This window comes from Staurois parvus, unplaced genomic scaffold (assembly GCF_062004578.1).
Source record: "Staurois parvus isolate SC_StPar_1 unplaced genomic scaffold, SC_StPar_1.0 ptg000974l, whole genome shotgun sequence".
NCBI classification, from domain to species: Eukaryota; Metazoa; Chordata; class Amphibia; order Anura; family Ranidae; genus Staurois; species Staurois parvus.
In genome coordinates, this window is record NW_028318770.1 from 238,391 (window position 1) to 266,037 (window position 27,647).

Here is a 27,647-nt window from a genome sequence, read left to right on the forward strand (position 1 = left end):
TACTTATATAGCGCCGTCAATTTATGCAGCGCTTTACACATATATATTGAACATTCACATCAGTCCCTAACCCTCAAGGGGTGTACAATCTAAGGTCCCTAACTTACATTCACACATACACATATTAGGGCCAATTTAGACAGGATCCAATTAACCTACCAGCATGTCTTTGGAGTGTGGGAGGAAAGCGGAGTACCCGGAGGAAACCCATGCAGGCACAGGGAGGACATGCAAACTCCAGGCAGGTGGTGCCGTGGTTGGGATTCGAACCAATGACCCTAGTACTGCGAGGCGGAAGTGCTAACCATTTAGCCACTGTGCTGCCCTGTTATATGCAGCTGTTTTAGCAGTTGAGCTAGCAGGACCAATTCTTGAAGAAATGGACTTGAGTCTGATTCAGTTAAATACTACTAAGGACGTTCAAGTCAAACCGGAAATTTTAATTTTACAGGTATAAAAAGGGATGCTAGCGTGGCTGTACTACACACCGTAGTGAATGGCAAGTGTGTCCTATTACTGATAGGTGGTGCACATATTGGGGGCCAATCCAGAGACTGTTAATCAAGATGGCAGACAACAGTGTTAGTGGTGAATGAAGGAGATATCTACAAAATAATTCAAGTACAGTATGGTGAAGAGAAGCCTAGCCGCAGTAAGACATTTGAATGGTGTAAATGTTTAAAAAACGTCCGTACGTCCATCAGTGACGATCCCAGCCATGGTGGTTCCCAGCTCACAGCAGTCATTGCTGTGAACATTCAGCACGTAGCATGCCTGATTCTGGATAATCGACCCATAACCTGTGATGAAATTGCACAAGAGACGAGGCTAACATATCAGCACTGATGACGAATTGAAGCAGGTTGTCCTAGGATGGTTCAGGTGTACTGGCAAATCTTTCTAGGCTGAAGCTTTCCAAGCATTAGTGTAACACTGGGATAAGTGTGTAAATGTAGCAGGGGAGTATGTAAAAAAAAAAATAAATTCAGTTTCCACTCGTTGAAGTCCCGGTTTGACTTGAATGCTCCACATGCACTGACGGCAAAACTGTGTTAAGTTATATTCATAATACCTCCAGAAGATTTTATGTGTATGTCTCAATCAGGATAATCCGCATTCAAAAGTCCAGTAATCCAGATTAGTGGCATTACGTTAGAACTAGACAGAACCCAGCAGATCACAGTACCAGACTACTTCAAGCAGCTCACCTGAAACATACCAATTGGTTCTCAGGCCGAGATTTCGTACGTCATGCAGACACATGCCAGCTACCTGATGTTGAGGTATTTGACCTTACTGAAGTAAATTCTGACCGTGAGATCAGTCCTGGAGTTGCAGCCAAAATGAATACTAGGCAATTGGTTTCCATTTCAACAGACCACGAGAGACCTGCAATTCTTACACCAGCAATGCTCTTGACTCAAAAGGCTTGTGCACTATTCGTACCACCTGTGAGTTAACTTTAAAGACCTTTACAAGAAAGCAAGTTCAGAATGATGCTTTTACCTTTTGAAAATCCTGGAAGCAAGCATTATCAAGACGAGAAGAGAATGGAAAGAAGAGAAACCAAATGTTCAAATAGGAGATCTTGTTTTGATGAAAGAACGCAACGTATGACCAATGGGTCTTATTATGAAAACCATTCCCAGTGGTGATGGTAAAGTTCACAAAGTAGAGGTTAAAATCATTAATCGGGACTGCTAAAGTGTACCTCCACCCTATCTCAGATTTGGTTTTCCTTTTCCAGAATATAAAATTTTTAGTTAAATGTTACAGTAATTCAAAGATATTTTGTAGTGGTACTGTATATATTTATACCTGGCAGAGAGTTTACTGTATATCACATTATTATGCTGATTAGGGAGCTATCTATTGGGTGTTCACTGCAATTGCAGCCTATTTTTATTCTTTTCAAACAAGAACAGGAAGTCCTTTTGTATTTGTTAATAAAATTTTCACGCACATCACTGCAAAAGTTTCCAGATGCGCACCACTGAAGGTCTCCTTTTCTCTTTGATACACATATATATGTAAGTCTATTTATTGTTTGTTAAAGTTATGCATGGATATATATGCAGGTATAGTTATATACACATTTTTATCTAATGTCTGGTTCTAAGTGTTTCTGTGCACCTAGTATAAATCTAGTGGCTTAAAGTGTTACTAAACCCACAACAGTAAAATCAGTCTGTATATGCAGTAAAGCGTGCTTGCTATACTCACTTTGGAACCTAAGGGGTTAAACCTCTACAGTGCAAAAAGGATGTTTGACCCTGTCTTCTCTCATTCTCCTCTTCTTCCACAGTCCCCAATCCATCTGCTAATAGAACAGAGCCTTGGAGGCAAGCTGCACATGCTCGGTTTGGTGTGTATTGCTAGAGCGGTTTTTTTTTTTCTTAGGAGGGTGCATATGATCAGTGTAGCACCCTCTAGTGTGCTACTAGAATAGTGTAATGTATTGTAGATAAAATCATTGTGTGAGACTCATAGTAATTGTATGAGTCTGTGATTGAGGTCAGATTATTGCATGTCAGCTGGATGACTCAATAGGTCGTGGCTCTATCGCCTCCTTCTGCCTCTGAAGGACCCTAGAACCTTCCAGAAGTGGGTGGAGACCTGATCTGCACGTTCATGGGAGTCTGGCCAATCCTAGGTTTGGAGGCCCTGGTAAAATTGTGGACTTGCCCATGAATGTGGGAGAGTTAGGCTGACAGAGGAGTCAGGTGAAGATGGAATGCTGAGGAGACTCGGTGCCTAAGAGGGGTCCCTTAGGTCTGGAGGGGGGCTTCAGGCTGGGCTCGGGCTGGCTCTGGAGGATGTGTTCAGCAGTGAGGCATGAATGGGATCAAGATCTGGAGCAACAGAGAGCAAAGAGGACAGAGTGAATACAGCAGTACAGCAGCACTCCCTGGCAGGGGCGGACTGACAACTCATGGGGCCCCCGGGCAATATGGGATCATGGGGCCCCTGTGTCCTTGCCCAAACTCAAAAATGCCTATGAAAAAGGTACCAGGGGCATCTCATGGGGCCCCCTACTGACCCCGGGGGCCCTGGGGCAGTGCCAGAGTTTCCAAATGGTCAGTCCGCCCCTGCTCCCTGGAATCTACAAGGGGAAAGACTGCCACACGTAGCAAGCATTCTAAGGACAACGCTTGGCTCAATCCTTTTTCCGTGTCCCAGGAGATCTTCTCAGAAGCCAGGAGGGCTGGCAGTGTTTGCAGGCTGTGGAACAGGGGGAGAGAGGACATCTCTGCATGCAGTTACGAGACGATAATCTGATTTTTGAAGGGGTGCTAGTGCCTTGCTCATAAAGGACTGTTGCTACTGATCCACAACAATTGACGGCTTTCAAAAAAAGAACAGTCCAGGATCTGTCTTTGAACATAGGAAGGGAATGTCCCCCATTCATTGATTCAAGCCAACTGGGCATCCCATAATCCCTATTTCCCTATCCATTTTGAATTCCCCTAATAAAACAACAAAAATCACGGACTGGTTACTGTGTCTTGGATACAAGTGTGTGGGTGAAATACCTATTGCCTGGCTGTACAGGAGAAACTTAAGGGTATCCACAACACGACGGCCTTCACGAGGGTAGTGCTACATCAGCACAGGGCCAATCAGCACTGTCCAGACAAAGGGTCAAAGACATGTCGCGAACTGCTTACTGACATAGGAGTCAGCAAAAGGAAGCACAGAATGCAGTAGGGAGGAGTAGATGTTCGGATGCTGGTTTTACTGCCAGTGTAGGATTTAAAGGTAGTGGAGATTGGCAGTGCATGTGAGAGCAAGAGTAAGTGTAATCCTTTTATTTTGCAGGTAAGACTTTTTTTTTTAAAAAAGTGATGTCAGAAAATCTAATCCATCTAAACTACCTTTTTTTTTTTTTTTCTTTTTTTTTATACTGTACATGTTTTCTTTTCTGTTAACTTTTTTTTTCTGAGTATAGATCTATGTTTGCCCCAAGCATGTTTGAAGCCACTTACTGTTGACTGACTCACTACCTCTGATGGAAGTCTATACCAAGAATCGACTTCCCTTTCAGTAAAATAATATTTTCCTCCAGTTAGTTTGAGGTTGATTAGTATGATTCCAAAAAAAAATTTCAATCCAAGCTATATAATTTAAACATTCAGGTGGTAGCTGGAAATATTCAACATCAAACTTGTATGTTAAACATATTATCATAGGAGGGAAGTTTAATTTAGTTTTCTATGCAGTTAAGATTTTTTAACTATGCATATCAGTCATTTGTGTGGGAACCTAAGTATAGCTTTGTGTGTTTTATAGATTCTTCATGCTGCTATCAGGCAAAGGACAACTCAATGTGTCGGGAAATGTGTACACAGGTAAGTACTTGTAAAAATATAATTTTATAAAGAGCAGATTGCTTGTTTTGTATAGCATGCATTCTTATTTCCTGAAATAGTCAAATACTATGTCCTTTTCAATAGTGAAAAAATATAAAGTGCTGTTGATGTTCCTTTCATTTTAGGGGGATTTTGAAGAACAATGCACATCCCCTTTTTGTCTGAAATGTATCTTTTTAGTAACATAGTGGTATCCTAAACTCCCACAATTACTTTGTAAACAAGAGGAAGACAAACATTTTTTTTTCATATTATAATAATGCAATAGTTTATTTCTGATAAACAAATCACAGCATTTATATGTTGCCCAGTAAATATTTTAACATTAGATAATTTCCTTCTGTATGAGAACAGAAGACTGGTAAGGCTTCGTTCACACAGGGCATACAATACTATATGCCCCTGGAGGATTGTGTTTACCCACACAGGGATTCACAGGTGTTCTGTGCAGGCAGTTCCATTAATGTCTATTGGGACAAAGCGGCTGCACGGAAACAGGTGCTGTGTCCTAAGACATCTGGGTGTACACGTATGCTGGTCCAGTGTGAACAGGGTCTATTCGGGAAGTTAGTTAGAAGACAACTTACTAGCATTCAAGATTAAAGTATAAGTGTATACCCTTACCCCATTCTGTTTAAAATAGAAATACAGGGCAAAAGGATAATTAAAGCGATTGTAAAGGATCAAGGTTTTTTACCTTCATGCATTCTAAAACCTTCTGTGTGCAGCATCTCCCCAAGCCTCTCTAATACTCACCTAAGCCCCCTCTCAATCCAGCAATGTGCACTGGAGTCTCAGCTATCCCGAGACTCCCTCTCCTCATTGGCTGAGACAGCAGTGGGAGCCATTGGCTCTCGCTACTGTCAATCACAGCCAGTGAGCCAATGAAATGAGAGAGGGGGCGGGGCCAGGCCAAGGCACTGCTCTGTATGTGAGTGGACACCCAGAGTAGCGGCACATGGAGGGGCTAGGAGTGCTGGTGGAGGACCCAAGAAGAGGAGGATCTGAGCTGCTCTGTGCAAAACCACTACACACGTATGTTGCACGTATACGGTGCAACAAGAGATTACACCAGGTCCCAATTGTGAACAAAAAGCAAAGTATGCCTAAATATTAGGCTTATAAGGAGGTGAGCGCATAGCATAATCACAATAAGAATACACAATAAAGATTTGTTTTGGGACTGTCACCATTTATTTATAAACAGACTCATGAATAGTTTTTTTTTTATATTTAAATTTTTTAACTAATATCACATTTTGAGTTTTATTAGATGGCACAGATGAGTGATTTGTATGGATTTTCATATTGATTGAAATATTAATTTGAATATTTAATATGTGGCGCAAAGCACATTAATATTTAGTGAGTAGAAAATCATGAGAGTGGATGTTGAGATACAACACTAAAGAATTATTATTATTGTTTAGATTTATTATTATTTGTGATTTTTTAAATATGTATAAATACACATATAATGCGGATGTGGGTAATGTCAGCGAACCTTAGCACTAATTAAGTCACGCCCAAAGTGGCTCACAAGTACTAATTTGCATACTTCTGATTGTAATGGGCACCAACTTACAACCTGTCATTAGCTTATAGGGAACATGTCCTATGAATAATAATCCCATAGAAAGGTTTAAACCCAATGTTCTTTAATATATTCAAGCTAAATATATTTAATGTGAATGTTTTCACATGGATATTCAACCTTGATATTATTTAAATCTCTGTTGAGATTCCTGCATGAAATTTAGTTACATATAGTGTACATATAGATTTAACCTAGTGTCCTAGTATAATCAAAACCTCACATGGCCACAGTTGTGGTGATCTATGCTGACTAACCTCTGTATGAAAGATGTACTGTATATACTTACCTATTTAAAAGCGTCTCCAGTCTTGTCATGTGATCCGGCTCCCCTGAGTCAGCCCACGACGGATTCAGGGGAGAGGAGGGAGCACTGGCAATGGATGGGCAATAGGAAGGCTATTGGTAACGTAGTCTCTCCCGGGCATTGCCAGCCATTGTCAAGAGCTCTCTCCTGTCCACTGCAGTTGCTGTTGGCTGACACGGGCTATTGCATGACTGGACCGGTGTGGCCTGAAAATATGTACATATAAATCTTTCTTACACAGGCTAGTCAGCATAGGTGTTAGGACGGGTGAGGGAGCTTCTTTAAGATTAGTCAGGTTTATCGTGGAATTATACTTTATCCATGGTGGTCATTTGATCTGAAAACAGTCAGTGTGTCTAGATCCCCCTGACTAATGTGCAGCCCACTACTGGAGATCAGGGTTATCTCTGAAGTGTGGATGAGCTCGGCGAGCTTGCCAGTAAGATGTTAATTTACAGCACATGGTGGGGTGGGGGGGGGGGGGAATAATGGGATTACATAAAAAATTTTGACAATATTTCAATCAATATTCATAAAACAGAAGGAATCATATGTTTTATGGATAGCAATAAGTAGTTCAATTTAAACTATTTGTAGAATTAAATCACAGCTAATGGATTTTATTGATAATCCATTGACCAAACTGACTTAGAGGCCTCTAAATGGAATTGTCTGATATTAATGGTTTCCATGTGACATATATGAGTTTGAAATTGGAAATTTGGAAGAAATTTATTCAAATGTATTGTATTGGTGATGTGGGTGATGACTGTACCAAAAAAAGACTTTTACTATACAAATGGACTTATAAAGCGTATAAAGGTCTGGGAGACTTAAATCTCCCTTTGCAATAACTGAGAACAACTTTTTTCTATTCAATCAAATCTTAGTTCTCAGTTAAAACAGAACAGCATCAGTTTTTTCACTTTTTCATTGTTTGGATATTTTGCAAGTTGACATTTATGGTAGTTCTAGTTAGGACCACTAGGTGTCCCTACTAGATTATATAATAGTGTTGTACAAGAGTAAACAATTATATCTAAAAAAAAAGAAGAAACAGTTATATTGCAAGTGAATTTGAGGTTCAGAAACGTTGGAAGGCCATACTATTGTAACATTTTATGGGAAACTGCTATATTTGAAAATATGAATTGTAATAATGTTGAGCCTTCATTGGTAAGTAAGTACAGAACAAGATATTCCATGAAAAATTCCTAGATTGTTCCAAAAAAGGTAATGTTATGCTGGACATTTTTTAACCAACTCAAATTTTGTACCTTTAAAACCCTTATGGACTTAGGATACGAAAGTAATGCACAATTTTTTTTTTTGCGGGGGACAAATTAGGTTTTCTTTTGACAATATTGTCATGTAAAATATATTTTATTTTAAATATATTTTATATTCAAAAATATGTAAATAGATTATTAAATGTGTTCTATTTTGATCAGTGTTTGTTTAAAAAAATTTAGTTTTACTGTGGATAAGCAGTATTCATTTTTTTTTTTTAACAGTTGCATATATTGAAATCATACAAACGTATAAACAAAGCTAGGTACATGATAACAGTCAAGCTCGTGGCATACAGTATATAAACAGTATATACAAACTTCCAATGCTGAGAATCTTTCATATTCAACCTGTTATCCTGAGCAGAGTCAGCATTCGTATACATGTTACAGTTCAGATGGCACTACCTACAACGGAAAGGATTTGAGAAGAAAATCTCAGAGCGTGAGCCAGGGCTTAAAGAGAAAAGAGCAGGAAGGGCAAGATGGTAAAAAACTTGACACAAGCTCAAAGTGGAAACACCAATGATTATAGCATAAGGCCCTGTGCCTCCATGCACCCAGCCCATATTCTATCAAATTTAGCTGGACAATTACAACTCAAATTTAGCTGGACAATTACAACTCATATATGTAAGTTTATTCAAAGGAAGCGCACCGTTGATTGCCAACTTCCAACCCGAGATTGTGGGCAGTGTAGACAGCTTCCATCCCAACAAAATTTCTCTTCTAGCATAATATAGAGAATAGAAGACAAACAGTTTGCAATGCTTAGATGCTTCCACAAGATCAAGGAGGCCTAACAACATAATCAGCGGATCCATGGGAATAAACAGATTACCAACATCGTTAATAGTATCTAATACCCCGGTCCAGAAGGGACGTAACTTCGTGCATTCCCAAAACATATGGTGAAACGTGCCTACCGCCATATCACCACGAGGGCATGTTGCCAATCTATCAGGATATATCGCAGCCAATCGCCGCGGGGTGTAATATACTCTATGGATAAATTTAAGTTCTGTAACGTGGTACATGGCTGAGATCATGGTAGGGAGGCATTGCAAAAGACAATCATCCCAATCATCCTCCGACAGGGGGGGACAGAAGGCCTGCGTGCCATTTATCGTAAAGAGACTGAATTCTAGGGGTAGATAGGGGTAGCAACAGGGAATGGAGAGAGGAAAAATGTTTAGGCAAGTCCTCCTTTAACAGCAAGTTTTCTAGAGGGTCAGTCTGGATGGCAGGGGGAGAAGGAAATTGGGCGGCCACAGCATGTCGCAATTGTAAAAATCGGAAAAACATCCGGGTAGGCAAGCCATGGTTGAGCAGGACACCACAAGGCATAATATGGTTCAACGTTTTGATGCCATACCGAGCCCACACCACAGGATCTGGTATCATGTGCAGATGGGGGAGTGTAGGGTTGCCCCAGAGCGGTGTGTGAAGGGAGTAGGAGTTACTTGCATTGTACTGAAGCCTAGCCTGCCTCCACACTTTCAGGGTCGTTAGCATGGGAATAGTGATGGCCGAGTTGGACTTCGGACCTCTATGAACTAGGTTACTAAGTTCCGCATATGAGCCCAATATCGCTGCCTCCAGGACCACCGCTGCATTATCCCTAGGCCGGGAGAGCCACCAGCGCACCATGACCAGAACAGCTGCCCAATAGTAAAAAAACAGCTTAGTAAGTGCCAGGCCGCTGCGATTAATGGATAAGTGCAAGGTAGATTGGGAAAGTCTAGGGGTCCTCCCAACCCATAGAAACACAAAGACAACACCATCCACACGACAGAAAAAGGACTGTGGGATTTGTATCGGCGTATGCCGAAAAAAGTAGATAAACTTAGGTAGAAATATCATTTTAAAATAGATTTACTCGGCCTATGGTGCTAATAGGAAGGGAAGACCAGGCATTACATTTAGTCTGCAAATGTTATAGGCGATGATGAAGATTGTCCGAAAGGTATTTCGTCAAGTCGCGTTGCACCGTCACACCCAAATATTTAAATTTGGAGACCGATCTAATAGGGGCAAAGGAAATCGCAGGCAAAGGTCCCGGCACAAGAGGAAATAATATTGATTTCTCCCAATTTATGCATATCCCGGAGTATCTACCAAGCAATATTCATTTTAATTTAAAGTTTATCCAGTTTAAAATAACACAACATTGATGTTTTTGGCACGAAAGCATGGCAAAGTTATTTGGAACTGAAGAAAGGTGCTTTTTTATGCAACACTGAAAAAATTAGCATGTAAAATAACAAAAAAAAAGTCTGAAATATAATGGTAAAAAAATGTTAATATTTTTTTAAAAAGCAGTAAAATAGTAGCTTAGTGGGGGAGAGGTTGAAGGAATTAATTAGGGCTTATTAGGGTTAACTTATGGCCATAGATGGATTGAAATTTGGCCAGTTCAGCAGGGACTGGATGTTTCTTGTATTTTTTTAGCTTTAGAGCTCGGGACTGTTTACCAGCTTTTAATTACAGGGAGATCAAGAGGCTATGGATTCACAATCATTTAAAGTGATTGTAAAAATACAGTTGCACAGAGAAGACCCGAATCTCCTCTTCTCAGGTCCTCTGCCAGTGCTCCTAGCTTCTCTTCTTCGGATTGAGCCCACATAGCAAGCCGCTTGCTATGGGGGCACACCTGTAGGCTCGATCTCAAGCAGTGCTGCCTGTGTTCATAGACACAGACCGCGTGGCTTGGCAAAGGCTGTGAGAGGAGAGAGCCGCTACAAATGGGCACAGTGCTGGATTGAGTGAGGACTCTGGTAAATATAGGGGGTAGATACTGTTGCCTAAAAATTTTTTTACCTTAATGCAGGGACCGTTTGACAGAAGTTGATCATTGGATAGATGTCTATCAAATGGACAAGTAGGAAAAAAACCTTGTTTGTGTGGATAGAATAATGTTATTTTTTCTTCATTCAGTGAAAATAAACTACAAACGTATGGTCAGCATTAGATCTGTTTTTAACCACTTCCCATCCATGGGACGTACCTGATCGTCCTTGGATGGGAAGGGTAATATCTTGGTCATCGCTGTGGTGGTGACTGAGATATCATTCTTTACATCCTGAAATTCTGTACAAAGTAAAAGGAATAAGAGAGGCTATAGAGCTGCTGGATTACTTTTACAGGCCAAGGAAGGGGGTTCCCCTACCTTCCACCATCGCTTTTACCAGGCTCTCCTTAGTGATTGGGGAGCCTGGGAAGGATGAGCTCGGCGACATCTAACTGGGCACACAGTGATTGGAACGGCTGTCATTCCCCTCCTCTCACTGTGTCACATTAGAAACCAGAAATGATGAGGATTTTGTCACTTATGGTTTCAGGTATTTGTTTACAAGCTAGTTTTACCTTGTGAAAGCATCAGATCAAACCGATACAAGTTTGATCCAATGCTTTCAAGGGCAGAGGAGACTATCTGGGGTCTAATAGACCCCAAATGTCTCAGTACAGGGGACCTGTCACTGCTTATTGTTGTTTATTGATATTTACATTTTTTGTGATAGCTATAAAATTGATTAAATTTTTTTAAAGAGACAGCGAAAAAAATAGTAAAATTCAAATAAAATAAATAAAAATAAAAACATTTTTTAGAGCGCCATGTTCTACTGTGCTCGCATGCAATGGTGAACCCACGTGTTGGTCCCACATGCATACATAAACGACAATTGCCCACATATGTGAGGTATCGCTGTATAACTCTAAACTGGTTGCCTGTAAAGGCTTTTAAAGCATCACCTATGGAGATTTATAAGTACCATAGTACAAGTGTGCTCAATGTTTAACGCATGACATGTTAGGCGTCTATTTACTCTGCATAATATCTTTTATATTTTACAAAATACCGTGTGGCATACAAAATTGCAAAGCCCACCATTTTATTCTCTAGGGCCTCTGATTAAAATATAATATATATAATGTTTTTGATTCTAAGTCGTTTTCCAGGAAAAAAAATGTTTTTTTACATATAGAGAGGAATGTGAAAGTTGGCAAGTGGTTAGCTGAAAGTGGTTAACCTATCATAGTTGGATGGTCGATTGGGTGCTCGGTTCTTTTAGATATTGGAAATGTTGGATACTATTTCCTTTAATTCCAGATGCTCTATTAATTGGTTTGCACAGAGTTTATTTTTTGTTTCAAAGTAATTAATGCCACTGTGACAGAGGGTAGGCAGGACAGAACACACAGAGTAGATGGCAAACGCACAAAGCTTTATTGAGACAAAAAAGGATGACAGTCACTCAATAGGGGGGTTCGCAGGGAGGGTGACACTCGCCGGTAGGGGAACAGCAAGGAGGGGCTAAAACACTTGTAGTCCAGTACGGGGGGGCAAAGAAAAAGTCTCTGTAGCAGATTGTAATCCAACAGGGGGACTAAGGGGGTCAACACGGGAACAGTTCAAGTAAAACAGGGAAAAGCATATGCTCACGGATCCGACAGGGTGCCTGGTCTCCCAGGGATACGAAAGTAGGACACAGGTACCTGTTGGGGTCGGGAATAGGCAAGTGGCCTCTCCCTTTAGGCTGGCTTGGGGTCTCAGGCAGCTGGCAGGTAATCTCCCCTTAGCTGGGGTCTCAGGCAGGTGGCAGGAGATCTCCCCCTAGGCTTGGGGGTCTCAGGCAGGTAGCAGGCAATCCCCCCCCCCTTAGCTGGGGTCTCAGGCAGGTGTGTGCGATCTCCCCCTAGACTTGGAGGTCTCAGGCAGAGTCTGGTCACGAGGGTCCTGCCACAGCTGGGCTCCCTCCGTGAATACACAGCGGAATGGATGATCGGAGAGCCTGGCATCAGCGCCTTAAACTGATGCAGGACGCTCTCTGGTCGTTCTGGCAACAGGGGTGAGCCGGGGGCGGCGTGCCTCATTGCCCGGCAACGAGGCACACCCCTGGACACTGGCCACACTCTCGTGATCGCAGCCTTTGTCCGGAGGCATTCGCAAGCGCGGGGACTCCTCATACCCGCGCTGCCGATGCCGGGAACGTGTTTCTCTGCAGGAGGTTTGCACCTCTCCGCAGAGAGGTGTTAACCTCGCTATCCTGTCCCCTCTGGTAGTGGCAGAGTTGCCGGCACTGTGACACTCCTCCCCCTTCCATTTCACAAGTGCCGGCAAGGGGGGGACCCAACCGGCTTCCCCCTCTATATCGAATAGTGAAATTGTACAGCTGGAGGGCGAGGCTCCACCTAAGGAGGCGCCCATTGTCCCCAGACACCCTGTTCAGCCATGTGAGGGGGTTGTGATCGGTGACGATGGTGAACTCCCGGCCATACAGGTAGGGCTGTAGTTTCTTTAGGGCCCAGACTATGGCCAGACATTCCTTCTCCAGCGTAGCATAGGCAACTTCCCGGTTCAGTAGTTTGCGGCTGAGGAAGGCAACGGGATGTTCCTTCCCAGCCTCGTTGACTTGGCTGAGGACAGCCCCTAGGCCGTAGGTGGAGGCGTCTGTCTGCACCAGGAAGCGTATGTTGTGGTCAGGGGCGGCCAGGATGGGGTTGCTTGCCAGGGCGGATTTGAGGTCAGGGAAGGCGGACTCACAGGCCGAGGTCCAGTTCGCCATCCTGGAACTGTTTTTCCGGGTCAGGTCGGTCAGAGGCTGGGCCGTGGAGCTGAAGTTCGGTACAAATTTACGGTCATTCGCCGGCGTTGCCGAGGAATGCCATCACTTGTTTCTTGGTCTGGGGGGTGGGCCAGTCAGAAATGGCTTGGACCTTGGCTGGCTCAGGTTTCAGTGTTCCCCCCCCCCCCCCCACTCTGTGCCTGTCGTACTGTACCTCAGCCATTCCCAATTGGCATTTGTCTGGTCTCACTGTCAGCCCAGCCCCACAGATGTGGTCCAGGATGGCCCCCACGTGGGCCAGGTGCTCCTCCCATGTGTCGCTGAAGATGGCTATGTCATCTAGGTAGGCACACGCAAACTCTTGGCATCCCTCTAGTAGCTGGTCCACGACCCGTTTGAAAGGTGGCAGGGGCGTTTTTAATGCCAAAGGGCATGACTAGGAACTCGTACAGGCCGGACGGGGTAATTAAGGCGGAGCGCTCAACGCCCTCCTGCGTGTGGGCGTTTTGCCAGTAGCCCTTGCTCAGGTCTAGGGTGCTAACGTATCGGGCCCTGGCTAGATGGTCCAGCAGGTCGTTTATGCGGGTCATGGGGTAGGCGTCACTGACGGTGTAGTCATTCAACCTCCAGTAGTCCACGCAAAAGCGGGTGCTCCCTTCTTTGGAACGAGCACCACCAGGGCCCAGGGACTGCAGGAGGGTCGGATGATGCCCAGCTGGAGCATCTCTGAGAGCTCTGCCCGGGCTTCTGACTGTGAGTCTCCACGTGGTGGAGGGCTAATCCGGTGCGGCCCAGGGTGGCCGAAAAGGTGACGGCCCTCTCCGCTAGCACGGTCCGCATCCGAGCCGTCTGGCGGGGGCTCAGCCGAGCCCCCGTGGGGATCTGATCTAGGGGGTGGTGACCTTGGTGGCTTGTAAGAGGTCGGGCAGGGCTCCCTCATCCGCTTCGCCTGTGGAGGTGAGCCAGACGGCTAGCACGGGCAGAGTCCAGTCATGGTACTCTTTCAACATATTGATGTGAACCGTGCGCTGCTGGCGGTCGCGGGCGTCGAGACTAATGACGTAACTAGTGTCGTCTAACTTGTGAAGGAGCTTGTAGGGGCCTTCCCAGGTTTGCTGGAGCTTGTTCTGGGGGTTGGGGACTATCTTGAGCACCTGCTGCCCTTCAGTGAACTCGCGACCACGTGCCTTGCGGTCGTACCATACCTTCTGGCATGTCTGGGCCACCCGGAGGTGGCCGTGGGCCATGGCAGCCAGGTGGGTCAGTTGCTCCTGCAGTTCGAGGACGTAGGGGATGATGGGGGTACCTGTGTCCTCTATCTACCCTTCCCAATGCTCCCAGAGCAGGGATAGGGGACCGTGGACCTTACGCCCGTACAGGAGTTCGAAGGGGGAAAACCCCGTTGACTCTTGCGGTACCTCCCGGTATGCAAACAGCAGGTGAGGGAGGAGCTTCTCCCAGTCTGCCTCCCCGTCAACAAAGGACCTCAGCATGCTCTTCAGTCAACAATGGAACCATTGAAGTGCTTGCAGAGGCCATTGGTTTGGGGGTGATAGGGAGTGGTCCGGATCGCCCGTACCCCGCATGTGCGCCAGAGGGATAGGACCACATCGGACATGAACTGGGTACCCTGGTCGGTCAAGATCTCGCTGGGGAATCTCACCTGGGAAAAAATGGTGACTAGGGCCTCGGCCACCTTAGGGGCGGAGATGCTGGACAGGGGGACAGCCTCTGGGTAGTGGGTGGCGTAATCCACCACCGTGAGGATGTACCGCTTCCCAGACTTACTGGGGCAGGCCAGGGGTCCCACTATATCTACAGCTACCCACTGAAAGGGCTCCTCAATGATGGGTAAGGGGCGGAGCGGGGTCTTGGGGTGGTCTCCTGGGCGTCCTTTCCTCTGACAGGTGTCACAGGTTTGACAGAAGTGGGAGACAGCCTGGGAGATGCCTGGCCAGTAGAAGGCTTGAGTCAACTGCTGCTCTGTTCTCCTCTTACCCAGGTGGCCGGCTTCCGGAATGTCATAGGCTATCTGGAGTAGCGGTACCCTGAACCATCCAGGCACTACCAGTTGTTTGGAGATAGCAGGGGGTTGTCCCGGGCGGCTTGGGCCTGCCTGGCGGTACAACAGCCCCTGCCCCCACCAAAGCCAGTCTCCACCCCCCCTCCTGCCATCCTGCTGTGGCCTGGGCCCTAAACTTGGTCAAAGTGGGGTCTTTGGCTACCTCCCTCTTAAAGGTCTCCTGGTCCCAGGTCAGGGAAATGTCTGGGTCAGGTGGGGGGTCACTCACCGAGCCCATGCGGGGGTAAGGTCCCGTGGTGGTTTTGTCTGTAGGAAGACCTCGACCTGCTTGGTTCCGGGTCACCGCCCCGATGTACTGGCATCGCAGCTCCCCTAGGTCATTTCCAAGCAGAACATCCGCTGGGAGGCCACCCATGATGCCGATCTGGCACTGTTGCTCCCCGAGTCCATAGTCAAGGTCTACAGATGCCCTGGGGGTATGATGTCTGGCTCCTCCTGCCAGCTCGATGGTGAATCCAGGGCCGGATTGGATGGCTTCCGGCCAAGAAGGCCCTCGTATCTCGAAAACTGGTGGCGGGGTGTCTGTCCACCCGCATGGCCTGCAGGTGGCATTGCTTCTGGGCGGGGTAGGTAGCCCCCGGGGGGTGGACACTGTAGACTCTCCGGGGGTCGTTGGCGTCTGGGGGGGTTCATCCACTCGCCGGGAGGCGGGGGCAGGGGTTCTTCTGCGTGATGTAGCTCCAGGTAGTGGACCGGACGGTTGAAGCGACGGCTTCAGGAGGTAAGGCAGTTGGCTTGGAGGTGCCCCGGCTGGTTGCACCCATAGCAGTGGCGGTCCATGGGTGGCCCTGTGAACTGGGCTCTGGGTGGCGGCCCTGTGGGGTTGGCAGTGATAGGTGGGGGGGGCTGTCTTGGCAGAGGTGGTGGCAGGATGGAGAGGTGGCCGGACGGGGGGCGGGACCCTTGGCGGCTCAGGGGCCCGCCATTTCCAATGGGACTTGATGGCCAGGATCTCGTCAACCAGGACAGCGGCCTTTGCAAGGTATAGGGGCTCTTTCTCTTACCCATCCGCGCACCTCCACTGGGCATTGGTTGTAGAATTGCTCCTTCAGGAAGGCCTGAAGGATCTCTTCTGCTCCCTTTCTAGCCACGGTCGGCAGGACTGCGACATCTTGTGTGCATACATTCGATAGGATGGCTCAGCATGGCGGGGAAGGTCACGGAAGCACACCTGGTGCACTTCTGGGCTCACCGCGTAATACTCCAACACAGTCTGTTTTACCCGGGCGTAATCTCAGCTGTCCAAGTAATGCAGAGTGCGGTAAGCTGCGGCCGCACCCCCTTCTAGCAGACCCACGAGGTGCCGTATCCAATCCGTGCTTGGTACCTCCATGAGCTGGCACTGCTACTCAAAGTCCTGAAAGAACCCCTCCACATCCCCGGTGGCTTCGTTGAAGGGTTTAAAGTCCTTGCGGCTGACCTGGGGAGGGGGGTAACCCGCGGTCCTGGGGCTGGAAGGACAGCTTAGTTCACGGTGGCTCCCTTGGCTCTCTCTTTCGTGCACCCTCCGGATAGCCTCTCGCTTGTCCTCTACTGTAGCATCTGGCCCCAGGAGGGCCATCTCTTCCTCCACCCGAGTAAGCCAAGGGCTTTTGGGCCCTGGATCATGGCGTGCTAGGGAGGCTGGGATTGATCTGCTGGGATTGACCCCCAAGACGCTCCTTGCTGGGGCGTCTTGGGGGTCAGCTTCCTCAATGGCTGTGACCAGATCGTCTTTGGCTAGAACCCTCCAGGTAAGGGACAGCTCCTCGGCCCTTTCCTGCAGACACAATATAGTCCACTTTCTGTATTCGCTGGGCCGGGCTTGTTCCACCCTCAGCTGACTTTCGCTGTCTGCCATCTCCTTAGTGTTCTGATCCCACTGCTGCCACCAGTATGTAACGGAGGGTAGGCAGGACAGAACACACAGTAGATGGCAAACGCACAAAGCTTAATTGAGACAAAAAAGGATGACAGCCACGCAATAGGTGGGTTCGCAGGGAGGGTGACACTTGCCAGTAGGGGAACAGCAAGGAGGGGCTCAAACACTTGTAGTCCAGTACGGGGGGGGCAAAGAAAAAGTCTCTGTAGCAGATTGTAATCCAACAGGGGGAGTAGGGGGGTCAACACGGGAACAGTTCAAGTAAAGCAGGGAAAAGCATATGCTCACGGATCCGACAGGGTGCCTGGTCTCCCAGGTATATGAAAGTAGAACACAGGTACCTGTTGGGGTCCGGAATAGGCAAGTGGCCTTTCCCTTTAGGCTGGCAGGTGGTCTTCCCCTAGGCTTGGGGTCTCAGGCAGCTGGCAGGTAATCTCCCCTTAGCTGGGATCTCAGGCAGACGATCTCCCCCTAGGCTTGGGGGTCTCAGGCAGGTAGCAGGTAATCTCCCCTTAGCTGGGGTCTCAGGCAGGTGGTAGGCGATCTCCCCCTAGGCTTGGGGGTTTCAGGCAGGTAGCAGGTAATCTCCCCTTAGCTGGGATCTCAGGCAGGTGTGGGCGATCTCCCCTAGACTTGGAGGTCTCAGGCAGAGTCTGGTCACGAGGGTCCCGCCGCAGCTGAGCTCCCTCCGTGACTGCACAGTGGAATGGTTGATCGGAGAGCCCAGCATCAGCCTCTTAAACTGACGCAGGACGCTCTCCGATTGTCCTGGCAACTGGGTCGGGCCGGGGGCGGCGTGCCTCGTCACCCGGCAATGAGGCACGCCCCCTGGACACGGCTGCGCTCTCGTGATAATGGCCTTTGTCCAGAGGCATCCGCAAGCGCGGGAACTCCTCGTGCACGTGCTGCGGATGCCGGGATCGTGCGGCATCAGCCTGACGCCGTGATCAAGAACATCTCTGCAGGGTGTTTGGACCTCTCCGCAAGAGGTGTGAACCTCGCTATCCTGTCCCCTCCAGCCTCACCGGATGGGGATAACATAGTGGCAGAGGTGGGAGGGGCCGTGGCACAGCTCGGCTTCAAATGGCCGTGGCAGGATGAGAGACAGCAGGGGGTCACCTCAGATGCGGGCCAGCAGAGGGGGGAGAGCGCCCAATGTGACAGCCACATAAGATATCTCTATGGGCTCTGCCTATTTTAAAAGCTTTTGTTCAATATACAAGATATTATTAATGATTTTAACTAGAGTTTCTTTCATCTAAGAAGCAATAATCTTTTTTTTTTTTTTTTAGGAAACTGTCTCCTACTTCTGTTTTCATCTATATATGCCCTTAAAGATTCACTTTCATAATCTTGAGCAGTGCCTTTTTTGAAATTTATGGTATGGTGCACAATTTGCATTGTGTAAGGTAGTAATTTTATTAAACACATAAAAAGAGCAACACTGCAACACCTCAAACCTTTGTCTGGAGCAAGTGAACAAGCCTATCAATACACACATACACACACACACACACACACACACACACAAAAACAATTTTTACCTTCTGTATGCAACTATCATAGATCATAGGGGGCTGCATCTAAGTGTGCATCAAGATGTGCATCAAGACTACTTTTTACACAAGTCCTAAAACTAGGTAGATTAGATCCTTGCCCTCCAGAGGATTTACACCCCCACCCCTTCCTAACTAGGCCATTTTTTGCGATACCACGCTGCATTACTTTAACTGACAATTGCACGGTCATGCAACACTGTACATAAATTAAATGTATGCCCTTTTTCCCACAAACTCTCTTTCGGTGGTATTTAATCACCTCTACGTTTTTTATTTTTTGCTCTATAAACAAAAAAAGACCGACTATTTTGAAAAAAAGCAATATTTTTTACTTTTTGTTATAAAACATCCAATAAAAAAATTTTAAAAATCAAATTTCGGCATAAATTTAAACCAAAATGTATTCTGCTACGTCTTTCCTAAAAAAAATTCCCAAAATGTGTAAATTAATTGGTTTACGTGAAAGTTATAGCATCTACAAATGGCGGTAGATATACTGGAATTTTTATTTTTTTATACTAGTAATGGCGGTGATCAGCGACTTATAACGGAACTGTAGTGGGCATTCTGACACTGGGAGGGCACTGACTAACTGCCACTGACATCTCTAGTGACACTAATACAGTGATCAGTGGTAATAAAAAGCACTGACACTGTACTAATAACAGTGGACAGGAAGGGCTTAACATGTGGGGCGATCAAAGCGTTAACTGTGCTGTGTGATGGGCAGTAAAATGGCACCCCACTATGTCAATTTATGGCTGACCTGGAGAAAAAATTCCTGAACAGCATGGAACAAAAACCATACAGATACTATCGCTATATTGATGATATTTTCATCATATGGACAGAAGGTGAAGAATACCTAAAACAATTTTACTCATTGATCAACACTTTTCATCCATCTATCAAACTAAAAATGGAATACTTAAACACACACGTCAACTTCCTAGACACCAAAGTATACATCAGGGATGATACGCTTCACACCTCAATATACAGGAAACCCACTGACAAATGCAACTACCTCCACAGTTCTAGCTTCCACCCCCAACACACGAAACGTGCCATCATACACAGTCAGGCCATTAGATACCACCGAATATGTTCTGACCCAACAGACAGAGATACACATCTTGGGACACTAGCAGACTCCTTCCATAAGAAAGGTTACAAAGACAAAACTATCAACGACAGCATAAACACAGCCTTGAGAACCCGAAGGGAAAATCTACTTCAGTACAAAGAGAAAAAAAACAAACAACCGTGTACCTTTAGTAACCACATACAACCCAGCACTAGAAGGAATAAGAAAAATAATCAAAGATTTACAACCCATCATAACAGAGGATGGAACTCTGAAAGAAATATTCCAGCAACTGCCAATACTGGCCTTCAGACAACCCCCCAACCTCAGAAATAAACTAATCAGTAGGAAACTTCCTTCTGATCAAGATGTCACAAATAATGGAAGCAAACCCTGCAATAAAATACGCTGCAAACTGTACAACCAAATCAATCCATCAAAAAGTGTCAGACACTCAAAAGGGATCTTTAATATCTCCGGATCATACAGCTGCACCTCCAGTAATGTTGTGTACCTTATCCAGTGCAGAAAATGTAACAAAGGATCCTATGTTGGCGAAACAGGACAGAAGTTACAAACAAGGATGAATTTGCACAGACATACCATCAAGGAACATAAAGAAGATGACTTTTGCACACCTGTGGGACACCATTTCGCACAACCAGACCACACAATGGGAGACCTCAATATTTTAGTTCTTAAAGGAAATTTCAAATCCATCCAGGAAAGAAAAACTTTTTTTTTTTTTAATTTAAATATTTATTAGTTTTTCACAGTAATAACAAAAAAAAAATTTTCATCTCAATCATCATAAATATACGATTATTTCTTATTACTTTATTTTTCCCCTCTTAAAACCTTATCCCCTTCCTCCCCCCCCCCCTAACCCCCCCTACTCTGCATTTTCATTTTCTTATATCCAAAGCAAGCGTATCTTACCCATCTATCCATTTTATGACTTTCTACTTTTCACTTTCTCATATTTGTTACAAAGTTTTCCCATTTTTCCCATTTCGCGAGATATACCTCCAGCTTATCTTCCTGCTTATAATATGACTTCTCCCTCTTGCTAGTCCAATTTACTCTTTCTATCCACTCCTCCTCTTTCGGTATTTCTTTTTTCTTCCAATACTTGGGGATTAGGCTTTTTGCCGTGTTCAAATAGTACCCTAAACCTAATTTCTTATATTTGCTAACTGATAGCTCTGAACTGTGTAACAGGCACATCCCTGGATCTAACCCGATGTTCATTTCAATGATGGTCTCTATTAAATGTATTATTGTTTTCCAGAATATTTGAATTTATGGACATTCCCACCAAATATGATACACTGTCCCCACTTCCCCACATTCTCGCCACCACCACTGTGATTTCTCCCCACTTATCTTACATTCTACACTCGGAACAATGTGCCATCTTGTCAAACATTTATAGTTTGTTTCTACATCCCTCAAACTTACATTTCCGTGAACTAATCTATTTTTTTTTTCTGTTTTTCTTCATCTAATACCACCCCCATATCTCTTTCCCATTTCACTATGTGCATTGGTTTGGTGTTTGTGTCTAAATCTGTGAGAATTCTATATATTTTAGCTATTCCGTGTTTCCTATCACCCCGTGCATCCAGCAACCTTTCAAACAAATTCCAATCCTGTTTCATTCTCAGGGGTTTTGGGGGGTTTCCCCAAAAACATTTTAACTAGGCCACTCGTCTAGCCTAGTGAAAATATTTCCCTTTTTCTTTTCCAACTCTTTAAAGGTCTTCAATTTCCCTTCCCCCATTATATCTCTAAGTTGGACATCTTCTTTTATAAACCATCTACCTGTTATCTCTTCTCTACCTGGGGTAAAAAATTCTGTGTTTCTTAGTGGCATAAGTATAGAGTTAAATTCCCATTTCATATATCTGTGTATTTTATCCCATTCCCTTAACACGTTTACAGTGTACAAACTTAAATCCTCCTTCAATCCTCTATATTGTGACGGTAACCATATTATTCTATTCAAATTAGTTCCACTGAGTGTATTTTCAATTTTTACCCAACTTTTCCCCTCTGAATTGAACGTCCAGTCAAAAATTCTCCCTAATATTACTGCTTTGTAATATCTCTTTATATCTGGTACTCCCAGACCACCCTTCTCTTTATCTCTACTTAATATTTCATGGGACACCCTCAGTTTTTTTTCTTCCTCCAGATATATCTTGTTATCATTCTTTTTATTATTTTAAAAAAAGCTTCCGGGAGTTTAATTGGGATCATTTGAAATCTATCTAAAATTTTTGGTACAATTATCATTTTTACCAGGTTTATACGTCCTAACCATGATGGAAATCCTCTTTCTAAAGTTTTTAATTCCCCCTTCACTTCATTTAATAATGAGATATAGTTTAGTTTATACAAGTTCTTATACGCCGCACTAAGCCTTACTCCCAAATATTTTATATCTCTTTCTTTCCAAATGAAGGGAAATTCTTTTTGTATTTTTTCTTTTTCGCTTTTTGGGATGTTTATGTTTAAGATCTCAGTTTTTTTGGGTTGATTTTTAAATTTGTTAGTTCTCCATATTCCTTCAACAGTTTCATTAGATTTGGGAGTGTTATCCTGGGATTCCCCACATAAAACAGCAGATCATCGGCAAAAAGTGCCACTTTATGTTCTATGTTTCCTATCTGAATTCCCCTTATATCTCCATTCTTCCTTATTGTTGACAGAAGAGGCTCTAATGACATAACATATAATAAGGGGGACAGAGGGCAGCCCTGCCTTGTTCCATTTGACATCCCGATGGGCTCTGTTTTTTCCCCATTTACTATCACCACTGCGGAGGGCTTACTGTACAGCTTTCCAATCCATTCCCTCATTCTAACTCCAATTCCCAGGGCTTCTAAGGTATCCATCATGAAGCCCCAGTCTACTCTATCAAAGGCCTTTTCGGCGTCAATTGAAAGGGCCACCGCCGGTATCTCCCCTTTTTTACTTCTCTGAATCAGCATCAGGGATCTCAACCCATTGTCCCTACCCTCCCTTCCTGGGACAAAGCCCACCTGATCTCCATGTATCCATTCAGGCATAAGCTCCTTCAACCTATTCGCCAAGACCTTTGCATGTAGCTTAGTGTCTAAATTCAACAATGAGATTGGCCTGTAACTCGAACACTGCGAGGCATCTTTCCCTTCTTTATGTAACAGTACCATGTGATCCTGTAAAGATTCTCCCCTCATGTCCATCCCTCCTCCCAGGGCATTCATATATTTTTCCAATTTGGGAATCAATATTTCACTAAATTTTTTATAGTACCCTGCTGTATAGCCATCCGGTCCTGGGCTTTTCCCCGTCTCCATACTTTTTACTGCTACTTTTATCTCTTCTTGTGTGATTTCTGCTTCAAGGGAATTTAGTTGGTCTTCTTTTAGTTTCGGTAGTCCCGCATTTTTTAAATATATTTTCTTTTTCCATATTATTTACTACCTCGCATGGGTTGATATTATACAACTTCCTGTAATAATCCACAAACACCTTTGCGATCTCCTTATTTGAGTGGACCTATTCTCCCTTGGGGCTTTTTATTTTATCTATATAGTTCCTATTTTTTTTTTCCTTAAGGTTCTCATTAGATATTTTCCTGGCCTATCTCCCCATTTATAATTCTCACTTAGCACTTTGTTATAAACTCTCCTTCTCTCCTCTTCCATCATAGTCTCCAACTCCTTTTTCTTTTTTGTTATCTTCTGTTTAATTTCTTTTACCATGCTATTTTTGTGTATCTGTTCCAGCTCAGATATATCCTTTAAGAACCCACTAATTTTTTCTCTCCTTTCTCTTTTCTTTCTTGCCCCAATAGCAATCAGGATTCCTCTTATATATATCTTATGAGACTCCCATACTGTTGCACTAGACACATCCTCTGTCTCATTCTCTCTAAAGAATCTCTCAATTTCTTTCCCAATCCTCTGTGCAATATCCTTGTCCATAAGAAGTGCTTCATTCAGCCTCCATCCTACCCCTTCTGTTTTCCTCCTTCCCCATCCCATCCTTAATACAACAGGGGCATGGTCTGAAAGCGTCATTACTCCTATATCTGCTTTAACCATTGACTCTATAAATTGATGTTATATCAATATATAGTCCAACCTTGAATACGTCTCATGTGCATTTGAAAAGAATGTGTAGTCTCTATCCTTCATATGCAAGATTCTCCATGAATCTACCAATTGACACTCATGGATCACCTTCTTTAATAGTCTCAGAGATCTACTCCCTTCTCGCTGCACAGAAGAGGTTGTATCTTTTTGTGGATCCATGCAGAAATTGAAATCTCCCGCCAATATCAAACAACCCTCTTTAAAATCCATCAGTTTTTTTAACACACCCTTCAAGTACGTCTCTGGTTTCTTGTTTGGACAATATATATTAGCTACTGTGCACTCCAACTCTTGTATTTTACCCTTCAAGAACAAATATCTCCCCTCTGGGTCCACTTTTCTATCCTCCAATTCAAATCTTACATTTTTTCTGAAACCTATTGCCACCCCTTTAGCTCTCCTAATCGGGGAATCTGCATAATACCATGTTGGGTAATCTCTGGATTTCAACTTAACCTTAGATTCTATCTCAAGATGTGTCTCCTGCAAAAAAACCACTGAAACTGCTTGATGATGTAGTTCCTTAAATAACCTAAATCTCTTCACAGGACAATTCAACCCCTTTACATTATAAGTGATGACTTGTAATTCTTCCATCCTTTTTATATCCTTGTTTTTCCTTTCCAACCGGAGATCGCTTAACTATCCTCCTTCTCTTTTCCCTTGCTTTAATACCTCTCTCAATCCTACAGAGTGTTACCCTTATTATCAATTTTCCTCCCCCCCCTCGCCTCCCCCCAACCCCCCCCCCTCCTATCCTTCGCCATCCCTCACCCCATCCCTGCCCCCTTTTTGCCTGGTAGATTATTCTCTAATTTTCCTGCTTCAGTTGCTAGATTAATCTCTCTTTCCAAAAAAACCCTGGGAGTCCCCTCCTCTCTCTTCTCCTTTGTTCTTTTATGTTGTATCATAAACAATAAACCATACGAAGGAAATAATAAACCATGATTTTATGTATTCATTTTCATTTTCAGCAGCCTCCACTCACCCAGCTCACCCCTCCTTCTCCTCGGTGTGATTCCAGCTTGCTGACTTCAGTTCCAAACGGTTTGCTTGGGGATTCCACAGGGTCGTTTCCTTTAATTTTTCCCCCTCTTATATCTTCTCCCCTAGGGGTGTCCTTGGGTCCTGGATCAGCTGGTGTATCTGTCTTTTCTTCGGTACAGCTAGGCTGGTACTCGGAGAAGCTGCCTTGTCTCTCCCTGCTTCTTGTGAGACGCCGGCCGGCTTCCTCCTTTCCCAACGCTCCTTTCTGGCTGACCACGTGGTCACGCCACTCTCCTGTCACCTCGGCAACCCGGCTTCCCGGCTCTCTCACTTGCCGCGGTCCGGGTTGCCAGGCAGACCAACCCTCACCAGCAGCTCCTCTCTCTCTCCACACCAGGACTCCGCTCTGCCGCCGAGGTCCCCACTCTCCAGGTACCTCTTCAGCCGCTCATGCCTCTTCTTGGATGGGGTTGCTAGGGAGGGTTTAGGCGGAGGAGTCCTGTCGGAGAGCTCCTATCTCATACTCTCCGCCGCCGCCATGTTCAGGCTCCTCCCCACCCCTGGCCAGCTCCAGCTGCACTTGTTCTATAATGTTGAGGATGGAAAGAAAAACTTTTGAACTAAGAATGATAATTCTATTTGACACAAGAGATAACGGCCTGAATTTGGACATGGGATTCCTCAGTCATTATCCAACAGTTCTATCACCTCAAGCATCACAGCCTCTGTGAGTGTAGTCTCCCCCTCCCCAGACTTTGCTTTTGCTGTGTCTTATCTTATCTGTTCTCTTTTTTTTTTTTTTTCCTTCCAACTCCAGAACATCTCTTCTAACCCTTTGTGATCAGTACTGCTTTGACCTGAAGAAGGGGACACTCCCCGAAAGCTTGTCCTTAAAATTGTTTGTTAGTGCAAATAAAAAAAGTATCACGGACAGTACTCAATTGTTTCTGTCGCAAGTGCACTAATACGGCTACAATCACCTCAAGCAAGACAAGTGGGAAAAATATCTTGGAGATGTATTTATTAAAGGCATTTAAGTGGCAGCGCTTTACATACTGTATTTTCATATTAGTCCCTGCCTTCAAGGAGCTTACAAACTAAGATCCTTATCTCACATACATACATATACACACTATAACTGTAACACATTTCAATGAGGACCACTGATTCTTCAAAGAGGAATGGGAATATTCATCTACAATTATACAAACTTGTGTTAGAACCAAATATTGTATAGTTCATTAATCATCAATAATGGCAATATTACAAGATAAATGACATAAAACATGTATCATGGCACGCTGCTATGGGAATATCCGGATCACTCTGCCACTGCAGGACACCATATTTACCAGAACATGTAGGATTCCCGTGGAACCCACCTCCTCCTTTCTCTCTTTATTTCTTACATAGGCTTCTGTGACACATTATGTTGGTTAGTCCCTTAATATTGTACCCCCTGATCATACCTCTCTCCTATATAGCAATAGCCCAAACTATTGCTAACTGCATCAGACAAATACACAATGAACTTTCTCCTGATATAGACAATCCAAATCTTTACTCAAAGTTGCAATGTTTACCTTCAGCCCTATTCTTTATGGATGCCATAGAGAACTTGATTCGGCATATCTCCACAATGTCTTTAGTCTCTGTGCATATGCTCAGAATCCTATGGCTTAGTCTGGGCAACTGATCCTGGTTGTGGAAAAATGCCTTTTGCACATGCTTTTTGAGGGTGAGCTTCTCATTGGCAAGTCCCTTGACAATACCATTAAGGCAACTACTCTGGGAGAGGCCTGTGGGCAATAGGAGAAGTGAGGCCTCAAAGAGATTTTTTTTTAATTTTTTTATAGCCATTCTTTTAGACCACATGCATACCTGGCATTTTTGTGCATGCAGAAGGCACAGGTGCATCATCCAGCCCCGCTGCCAGCAGCCTGTAAAAGTCTATGAGAGGTTGAAAGCTGCTGCTGCTGGATGGGGCTGGATGTTTAGAGTCATATCTGCCTGGGAATGGATGCCTGGATTGCAAGAAGTCATCTGCATTCTGGGCACTCCTGCCTGGGCGCATACAACCCTAAACGTCAGTACCACTCGGTAAGCATATCTAAAAAGGCTATATCTCCAATATTTTATATAGCCAGGGGCGGACTGATCATTCGGGCACTCTGGCACTGCACGAGGTCCCGGGGCCAGTGGGAGGGCCCCATCAGGTTGCCAACTTCAGTAGGTTCAGGGACAGTTTGTAAAAATGTGTGATTTCTGTGAAATGTTTACATCTGTTCCTGAATATACTTTGAACATCCAGTGTCTGTAAAAATCTGAGGCTACAGTTGTTCTGCCTCTCCACTGCCCCCTCAGCCAAAGGGAACACACTGTACCCACCCCCTTCCCCAGTGTGTCTTATTGGACTTTATCACAGGAGATGCTGAAGTGGGAGAGGGAGGAGTAAACTCAGCCTGCAGTGGAGGATGAACTTCACCCTGCTAGAAGGTAAGCTGGCTGGACTGAGCAAAGTGTAGTCTTATTGATGGCTTACCTTGGTGAGCAGGAGGTGAGGGGAGAGGCTGTGTTCCCCTTAGCAGGGCTCCTGTTTCTGAGGCTGTTAGATCGATTTTCTGTGTCGGAAACCAACTGTCCATACATGTCCATAGACAAATATGCCCATAAAAAAACACTTGGTGCCATTCTGAGCCAGCCGAATGGTGAACTGCTGAGCTTGGCCACAGATCTGGCAGCAGGGCAGGTCTGGGTGCTCACCCACAGGTGACATCATGGCACCCATAAAACATAGC

The 27,647-nt window shown here is 44.8% G+C and overlaps 1 protein-coding gene across 4 annotated transcripts in view; it reads left to right on the forward strand.

The window, feature by feature from the left end:
• The window catches only part of RECK (reversion inducing cysteine rich protein with kazal motifs), a 449,691-nt gene that overhangs the window by 54,435 nt on the left and 367,609 nt on the right, over window positions 1–27,647 (forward strand). For all 4 annotated transcript variants that reach the window (XM_089657195.1, XM_089657193.1, XM_089657194.1 and 1 more), the window contains exon 2: window positions 4,291–4,349. In XM_089657195.1, the coding sequence (XP_089513321.1) occupies window positions 4,291–4,349 (59 nt within the window). The remainder of the gene's footprint in view (window positions 1–4,290; window positions 4,350–27,647) is intronic.